The 10261-nt window shown below is 39.7% G+C and overlaps 1 protein-coding gene across 1 annotated transcript in view; it reads right to left on the minus strand.

Annotated features, from left to right (window-relative positions):
- rhag (Rh associated glycoprotein) overlaps positions 1–9826 on the minus strand; it is a 19195-nt gene extending 9369 nt beyond the window's left edge. Inside the window, exons 1-2 of the mRNA XM_063001557.1 lie at positions 9616–9826; positions 51–234 (exon numbers count right to left, since the gene is read on the minus strand). Of these exons, the coding sequence (XP_062857627.1) occupies positions 51–234; positions 9616–9799 (368 nt within the window). The 5' untranslated portion in view covers positions 9800–9826. The remainder of the gene's footprint in view (positions 1–50; positions 235–9615) is intronic.
- Positions 9827–10261: the final 435 nt, after the last annotated feature.

The raw sequence follows: 10261 nt of genomic DNA on the forward strand, positions 1-10261 counted from the left end.
CCATCCATCCATCCAGTGTGAATAGACAGATTATGGATGTATCTGTTTACCTCGAGATGGAGACCTTGATCTTGCCATCGTGCAGGTGCCAGATGTTCTGCAGCAGTAAACCCCACTGCAGACCGAAGGCGGCCAGCAGCAGGTTGATGCCCACGCTGCTGAAGCCGTACTTCTTCAGGAAGGTCATGAGGAACCCGAAACCAATAAAGATCATCACGTGGACGTCCTGGAACACTGAAACATCAGATGAAAACTGGATTACAAAGTGCATTTGTATTAAAACGTTACTACTTTAGAGGAACACAATATGGGCAAAAGTATGTGGCCTGCTAGTGCTGAGATCTGGGGATTCAGGGTTTTAATCTCAGCAGTGCTATCGGCCAGTCGGGCGTCTACATGGGAGGTCTATTTGGGAGGACATGCACATTTCACTGCCATCTCAGTGCAGGTCCCAAGCTTGGAAACTAATAGAATGGTTGGTCAGGAAGGGCAACCGGAGTAAAAACTGGACCAGATCTGCAGTGGCGATGCCTAAATCTAATTACAGGAGCAACCGAAGGAAAAAAATAGGGTTTATTTTATTTTACTGGTGTAAGACTGATCCAGTAAAGTCATGCCTCTTTATCAGAAGCATCTTTATAAATCAGTAGCACTAAACCTGACCCTCCAGGGACCGATACTGAACAATGTAGTTTGGATGTGTGTGAGGTCCATCGGGAACACGTAGAGACGCCCGGCTTCCTGGAAACAATCTCTCCAGCCCTCGTACTCTCGCCCTGCCGAAGGAAGCCGTTAATCTCGCTGCAGCACATCTGGTAAAGTCATGAAGGATCGAGACGCTCGGCCCAGTCCGAAAATCACGTTACACCCTTCGACCCTTCGGTGTGGACGAGTCTGTAGCTCAGGCCAGTGAGACGAGCAGATCTGGCGTCCTCTCACAAACTGCTGAGATATGATAATTACGCTGAGATAGACGCTCAGACTAAACAGGAAAAAACTCAGATTTGTGTCTCTTATTGTGTATTATGTAAGAGAAATTATAATTGTAGGATGACGCCACCCAAAAACCCTTTGGTTAGGCAGCTGTTGGTAGTTACAGCTTCGAGATGTCCACAGTATTATAGTTAAATTTTGTCACTGTTTTTGGCTAATCATTTTTACTTTTCCAAGATTATAAGCGTCTTTTGGATGAAGTTCCATAAATTACTAATAGATTCCAAGTCTGGTGATCGACTAAGCCATTTAATTCAATTCAAATTTATTGTCAAACACAACACTTTCAGGCTGTCAGACTACTTCTCCAGTGCAGAAATAATAAAAAAAAAATTATATACAGTATATAATATATATGAGAAGCGTTTTGCTCTTTGAGTGCCGCCTAAGTGCAAAATAACAACACAGCAGCAGCTCAAAAGCGGTTTTGTCACTCCTCATGTGAATGCGCCGGTGCTGAAGGGAATACGGTATTCCAAGATCAAGCATCTCCACCGTTAAGAAGCGTCAAGAAACAATAAAGAAGTAAAACTAAAGTGCAGCTTTTATAAGTTGATTTTTAAAAGTTTGTAATTGTATTTCAGTGTTTTTATATTATATTTGTGTTATTTTCAGTGTATAAGAGTCAAAAACAACCTCATTATTTTAAATATCTGCAGCTCCACGGGACCATGGACTCATTAACAGGTTCCACAAACATCCTTATGGGAAAAAATACCTTAAAACTCAACGTCTTCAAAACTCAACACCACTCCCAGAACCGACTGAGGTTCAGTTTCAAGGTATCGCTGTATAAGACAGTAAATAGAGAACAGAACGCTTTTAATTGTCATATTATACGGCGCCCCTGGAGCTGAGAGGGTTAAGGGCCTTGCTCAAGGGCCCAACAGTGGCTGCATGGCAGAGCTGGGATTTAAACTCTCAACCTTTCAATCGATAGCCCAAAGCCCCACCCACTGTCTATATTAGAAATAAAACCACACAAGCACCTTCACTCTCAACTTTTTTACCCTCAACAATTCCTCTGCTGCACTGGCAAATTATCCTGACTGCAGGTCTTTGGAAACCAAATTAGACACGGGAGAACATGCAAACTCCACACAGAAAGGACCCGTATCACTCCACCTGGGAATCAAACCCAGGACCTTCTTGCTGTGAGGTGACAGTGCTACCCACCGTGAGATTGTAAACTGTATTTTATGTATTTTACTAATAAAACAATGATCATTTCTTGTTTTGATGCATTTTACCCCCCTTTTTTTTCCAGTATAGCGTAGTAAATCCACTGCTGGGGACCCCAGTGGCGCCCAAGAAGGTTGTATATTATTATGTGTGCACAGTCCACAAATCCTTTCTTATTCTCCCAGACTTCGGTGGATTTGTGCGTGAGGTTCGGCTTTTTGTGTACGGAGAGCCTCGCCCAGATCTCTGCGTTCCACTTTCACTTTGTACAGGCGCCCTGGGCAACCAAGGTCCTCACACAGTCTTTCCCATGTAGCAGACTGGAGGCCAATTATGCCTGCTAGAGGGCGTCCAGCTGACCGGTAGCAGAGCCGAGATTCGAACCCTGGAGCTCAGAATCTCGGTGCTGGTGTGCTAGCGGAATATCCCGCTGTGCCACCTGAGCGCCTAAAGTATGGTAATTTTTTATATTTACTTGCAATACTTTCAAGAATGGAACCCGGTCGGTGCAGGACTGGGACGTCTGTGGATGAATTAAAACCACCTGAACAGGTTAGTAGGTAACAGGTGATGCTGTCATGATCGGGTATAAAAGGAGCACTAATGTAGTATGTAATAAAGATGTGTCTGTGTGTAAAGGACGAACCAACACTGAATGACCTTGAACGCCCTTGAACGACCTTGACTGCTCAGGTGGTGCTGCTTCAAAACCCGACATGTTTCTGTAATGAATCACTAAACACAGGATGCGAACCGAAGCCAAATATCAACAACATCCAGAAACGACTTCCCTAGACGGTGCCAAGCCACCTTCAGCATGCGTTAGAACGACAAAGCTTCGTAGTATGACAGTGCTGAGGCGCACTAGGAGGCGCAACACACCACCACTAAGACTCTGAGGTCTGAGGTGTTACGTCCGGCAAGAACGGAAGACAGAAGTTTGTAAGTTACACAAAGGTAAACGTCACTTTGCTCCAAGGTAAGATGATCACCACTGAGCGAGTGTACGAGACGTCCAGAACAGAAAAGTAGCTACAGAACCACAAAGTCCCACAAGTTACGTTCTTATACTTCAGGTATGTCATAAGGCAGAGTTTGAACTGGACTTGGGGGACAAGGACGACCAAGAATGAGCAACATGGATCGCCATCCGTGCAGACAACCATCACAAAGCAATGATGACACAGTGACATGACACAACATGGTTAAAAAGGTTGTTTATTTACGTTACTCCGTCTGTTCCAGCTTTCTCATGGCGTGTGACCCCGACGGCTCGCGTTTGGCTCGCGCTCAAGCTATTCATCATCTCCTAACGTTTTGATTTGCTCTCATTAATAAAAACACTGGAAAGGTTCATTCGTTTCCAAGCATGATGAAGGTTTGGATCCGTTTCCCGGCTCTGGATCTGTAGAGCGACTCGTTCCGTCTCTATCGGTGCTAATTTAGCGGACGGTGATTGATCTCATCCTGGTGTGGGTGTCGCTCTGGGTCAGATCCACCATCCTTCTCCTGTTATTCTTTCTTTGAAGTTTTAATCAAGCTACGCCTGACCTCGACCCCAAAGAGACAAATCGGTACCGTGTTTTTCCTCAAACCACTCAGCATCTGGCGAGTCCTCCCTAACGTTCCCCTCCGCTCCCCTCCCTTCACTTGAATTCACTTAAAAATGAGGAGTAAACAATAATATTGAGATCTTTACTATAAACGTCGGCTTAAAGCAGATTTACAGAGTCCAGGTCTGAAGCACCAAGTAAACCTGATCAAACACATATGCTAATAATAATAACAATAATAATTCACTACATGGTCAAAAGTATTTGGACGCCTGACCGTGAGCTTGTTGGACGTCCCGTTTCAAAAATGAACGGTATTAATACAGCGTGACCCTCTGTGTGATCTTTTGAGCTAGAAGGCTTATCACAAGATGTCAATACAGTATGTTTGTGTATGGGAATTTGTGCCACTGATGTTGATGTTCCAATGGAGTGAGGCTGAGGGCAGGGCTCTGTGCAGGACACTGGGATTTCTCGTGTCTTTATAGAGCTCGCTTTGTGCTGGAACAGGACAGCTTCCCTAAACTGTTGCTGCAAATTTGGAAGCATATCAAGTCCCTTATATAACTGATTTATTACACCTGTAATGCATGAATTCAGTGATTAGAAGGGGTGTCCCAATACTACGTACCGTGTGTGTTTACACTCATTTAATAAACTATTAAACTATTAAAATATGATAGTCAAACATCATTAAACTCGAACGTTTACACCGTTTACGTAGGACATGCTAGAACCGGTCATTTGTCGTTCAGAAAAAGCTTTTACAAGGTTTATCGTCCAAAGTTTTCTGAAAAAGCGACTTAGATTATTATTTTGTTGGCTTATCGTGGCATCACAGCCTTTTAGACCAACGTGGGACAAGTTCTGTTCCACTTCACACACCTAAATTTAAACCGTTCGGTGCCTTTTTACCAAAAATAAATCGATTTTGAAATGGGAACCCAGCTGGAACCAAATACTAGCAGGTTATTCGGTGGGCGTGTCAGGCTGTCGTGGAAAGAGAATGCCACAATGGCAACTGCTTCGAAAAGTGTGCTGTGGTCCGCTGATAAAACAGCGCTTGGTATTTGTTCAGTGTTGTCCAAAGTTTTAAAGACACAGGAAACAACCCTGGAAAACAGGGACTCTATGTTGAACTGTTTACTTCTGTTGTGTTGTGCAGCTCCCCCTAATGATACGTTCTCGGTTCTCTAAATCGCACCAAGGTTCTAAAAGCCAAAACGGAACCGGTTCAAGATCCAGAGCTGTTTGTGTTTGTTTAGACAGACACCCATTGAAGAACAGTGGTCTCTGGCCAAGGTCAGAAATAAAAACCCAATCTGACCCGTTTGTATGTGCACTTTCACTGTAACTGTAGGCGTGTGTTTAACTGAGTAAAAAACGATAAACAAATACGATTCCATTACACAAACGAAAAATTAGGGCTGAGATGTGACGGCGTGGTTAATCTGTGGTGCTCAGGGTCCCTCCCCGCCCGCCCAGCTCCTACTGCAGGGTACAGATAAAAAACCCAAACCGTCACACTACAATCCACCACACATCACACAGTAACGTGAGATACGTTACATTTATTATACGCTACACCCGACCTGAGCTCTGTTTAAACACTATTAAAATAGAGCGACCGTCAGAGGAAGCTTCGTACAAGACTTGTGTCTGAAGTATATCTGTGTATGGGAATTTGTGCCCATTTAGTCAAAACATGACAGTGTTTGTACGACTGAGCGCTGATCCTCAGTTGACGTTTCGGTTCATTCTAGTGCTGTTGAGGTCAGGGCTCTGACTTTGAGCCAAAACAAGCAAAACTCAAATACAACCATCATAATATTAATAATAATAATAATAATAATAATAATAATAATAATAATAATAATAATGTTAAGAATATTAATAATAATAATAATAATAATAATAATAATAATAATGATATCAATAATAATAATAATAATGTTAATAATGTTAATAATAATAATAATAAATAATAATAGTAATAATAATAAATAATAATAATAATAATGATATCAATAATAATAATAATGTTAATAATGTTAATAATAATAATGTTAATAATAATAATAATAATAATAATAAATATACATAATAATAATGATACCAATAATAATAATAATAATGTTAATAATAATAATAATAATAATAATATTAACAATTATGTGGATAAAAACAATATCAATTATTATTATTATTATTATTATTACTGTCATAATAATATTGATTATAATATTAAAATTAAGTAAATAATAATAATAATAATAATAATAATAAAAAATAATAATAATAATAATAATAATGGAGCTGTTGTGTGGCTCTGAGGTCAGGGCTTTTCTGCATGTCTTAATGAACAGCTTTGCAGTCATGTTGGAACAGGAAAGGACCTTCCCTAAACTATTTATAATGGATTTATTACACCTGTAGGTGACTGTTATGGCTGAAAAACAGGGTGTTGAAGGGGTGTCCCAATACTTTTGTCCACATTGTGTATGATATATGAAAGTTACTTTGAGCCAGATGTGATTATTTATGATCATTATAATTTATCAGGCTCTTAAATCCTGAACGTTTGTAGATTATTAAACACGGCTCGTTATTAACGACTTTATTAACTGAGTTGATTTATTAGATAATAAACGTTTTATCTTTATAGTCGCTCGGTGCCTGTGCTGTGATGTTTATGATCGTACCTACAGCACGTTTCCCCCCCGTATGGAACCTCGGCATGTTTCAGAAACGCTCGTAAATGTAACTGATGTAATTACGGGGGGTTTTAAGTGAGGGGGATTCGTAACACGCCGGCACACGGCGACGCTCTGGAGACCGAAACTCTTTCAACTTCTTATCAGCAGCTCTCTCTGTTTTATCTTCTGACCTTCATGCAGCAGGGAATGCTGGGAATTATTAATGTCGGCTATTTGGGGGTGTACGGCCGCGCTCTGGACCGGGGAACAGAGCTATTAAATTCTCATCATCCTCTCCACATCTGCTCCGTGACGGCTGAACTGCTCTCGACCCACGGCGGCCGAGTCTGTATGCCAAGATTACGCCGCTGAACCTCGTCACGCTCGCCCGCGGCGGGAAATCATTAGCAAAACCAACATCCAGCGATCATCTGGAAGCTGCGGGTTTAAAAGAGCATGAAACTCAAACCTCATCCAAGTGTTTGCTGTATATGTTATAGGGCTGTCAAACGATTAAATTTTTTAATCGCGATTAATCTCAGAATTTTACATAGTTAATCGCGATTAATCGCATTTGCAAAATCTGTGTAAATGTTATAGAAAACAAGGATTTTAAGTGAAATGTTACAATTAAAATGGTGAACATATTTATGCTAAATGTACTCATGTTAAAAACTGCTGGGACAAGAGAAAACTGTAAGGGAGTTTTATTCACTCACATACTAGGCAGTAATACTATACAGCAGAGAACCTTGACTTCGTATATATGTCAGATGCGTAGTTATTGTAACAGACTTTTCTGTGGTTGTATCGTGACAATGGTTTGATGGACGTTTCTACACGAAGTGAGTGTGTTTTCACTAGGGATGCATCGATACCATTTTTTCCCAACCGAGTACAAGTACATGTATTTTTGTACTCGCCGATACCTATTTAGAATGATGCAATCTGGAGCATTATGGAATAGTTTAGTTTTTAAAAAACACCGCACAGACATCATTGAGAAAGCTTCTGACAAGCTAACGTAAACGTTCATTAATAAACGCACGTAATTAACGTTGTGCACATCATACATGCGATGCGATTCTGCTGATTGAAATATTTACTTTAAAAAGATAATACATTCCGATCCCATCTGAGCCGATTCTATCAGCACGTTCGTGGTTCACCTCGGTAAATCGTAAACGACTCTGAGTCGACTCCCGCTCTGTGGTAATAACCAGTATAATTAAGCCTGAGCTTTATAAGGTAAGCGAGTCACACAAAATGTTCTGTAGTATTTGGTGTTTATTTACAACCGCATCATTTATTATAACAGTAAACACGGAGAGATGACTGAGAAAAGAAACTTACGCTGCGCTTACAATGAACCGATTCTTGAATCACTTGTATCGACACTGTGAACAGAGAATTGAACACAAACAGCGGTCGCTGCTTTTGTAACCGGTTTATCTTCGCTGTTAGCTCTATTTTTAAGGGTTTTTTTTGTCAAACGGAACTAAAGAACATTAAACGTGCGTGTGAGCGTGGTCAGTGAGAATAATTCAATCTGTCTCCCGTGGGTGAAAAATGAATTGCTTTAGTTTTAGAAGTGAAAAAATCTCGTAATGTAATTAGTGCGTTAACGGCACTATTTTTTTAAATCTCGTTAAATTGAGATTGCGTTAATGCGTTATTATCGCGTTAACTTCGACAGCCCTAATATGTTACTATTACACATTTATTAGGGTTCGCCTGTGGGAATTTGTGCCGATTGATGTTGGACAGGACACAAAAAGACACCGGAGCTCCCCCACACCAAATGTGCCACAAAGGTAAAGGTGTATAAATGATTTTATATAATAGATTTTTTTATAAATGGGTGTGTTTGAGATTTTTAAACGTAATCATCAGTCAGGCTGTCCATATACTTTTGGCCCTATAGTGCATTACTGTAGAATGTAAAGCACCCTGATCATGTGACTGTATCTCAGCGGGCGTGGTCAGGCTGGGACTGAGAGATTTAACCCAGAAATTGTTTACTGTTGTGGAACAGAGAGCAAAACTGTGGCTGTACAACTAACACAAAGGAGACGGAACAGCGAGAGTGGACAGAACAGAGAGAATGTGGACAGAACAGAACTGAGAACTGATGGTCTTGATTCTTGGGTCCGACTCCCCCTGGACACCCTGGACATGTTACTTTATGATAAATCGACTCCCTGTTCTGTGTTTCCAGGTGATTCTGGACCCACTGCAACCCTGACCAGAATAAAGCAGTTACTAAAGATAAATACATATAATGACAGGCAGGACAGGGACCCTGGACAGGACACAGATCATTCACAGGGTAACACACACTTATACATGAACTCAGTCTCATCTAGAGGCAATTTAAAATCAGCCAATCCACCTTCTGCATTTATTACAAAGTAGAAAGACTAAAGTATTCAGACAAAACCCACAAACTGTTTAAATTCAACAATCATGATATTAATAATAATAATAATAATAATTATTATTATTATAATATGAATAATTATGCTTATAATAATAATAATAGTAACAAAATAATAATAATAAAAAAATAATGTTAATAAATAGTATAATAATAGAAATAATAAAAAAATAATCATGATAATATTAATAATACCAATAATAATAATAATAATAATAAAATAATAATAAATAATAATAATAATAATAAAATAATAATAATAATAATAATAATAATAAATAATAATAATAATAATAATTGTAATAATAATAAATGTTTATAATAATAATTATAGTAATAATAATAATAATGATACTACTACTACTACTAAAAATAATAATGATAATAAAATAAATAAATAAATAAATGTTTATAATAATAATAATACATGTTTATATTAATAATAAAAATAATAATGATAATAATAATAATAATAATAAATGTTTATAATAATAATAATAGTAATAATAATAATAATAATAATAATAATAATAATAATAAAATCATAACTTTAGTAGATTAAGGCAGGTTGTCACTAACACACCCCACCCACATTAAGGCTGTTTTGTTAATTTATTTAATATTTAATTAGTATTTCTCACCTGGCATCATTTACTCCTCATTACTGGTTATTTATATTATTTCTAATATATTAAACCACCCTGACCATAAAGTGAGCTGATCAGGCCCTGTGTGGAATGTTTGGGGTACTCACTGGGGTAGAGGGCCACCGGGCTCTTCTCGGTGTGAGTCTCATTGTCGGCGCTGTGATGATCCGAAGCGTGGTCGTGCCCGTCGTCGTACACCACGAAGATGGCGTACAGGATGATGGTGATGATCTCCAGCGTCAGAGCCACCACGGGGAACTTCAGCCTCATGTTGGTGGAGTTGGACGGCATCGTGACCCGCTCACCCTCACGGCCTGGGACCTGGACGTTCTGTGAGAGGGGCGCGGGGGGGGGGGGGGGGCGGCTGCTTTTAAATCGGCTGCGGGTTTGAGAGGGACCAATGATAAGAGCTGAAGAAAAGGAAGGGCTGTGGTAACACCCCCCCCCCCACACACACACACACACTCAGGCCCCCACTCAAGCCTTTAAAAAAAAACTAAAGAAGAGGCGTCCTCCACTGTACAGGACCTTCAGGACCTGCAGGAACTAAATAATCTGTTTTAATTTATTTAAAAATTATTTTAGTCGGATTTTAGAAGTGTAGAACCTTTTCACCTCATCAAACTGTATTAAAACTGACTGATCTGGAACAGCCGCTCTTCTGAGAAGCTTCTGTGGGAAGCTGTTGAGTGGTTTGAGGTCAGGGCTCTGTGCAGGACGCTGGAGCTTCTTGCTTTTTAACCCAAACCTTTC

The sequence above is a fragment of the Trichomycterus rosablanca genome, chromosome 9 (genome assembly GCF_030014385.1).
Source record: "Trichomycterus rosablanca isolate fTriRos1 chromosome 9, fTriRos1.hap1, whole genome shotgun sequence".
NCBI lineage: Eukaryota > Metazoa > Chordata > Actinopteri > Siluriformes > Trichomycteridae > Trichomycterus > Trichomycterus rosablanca.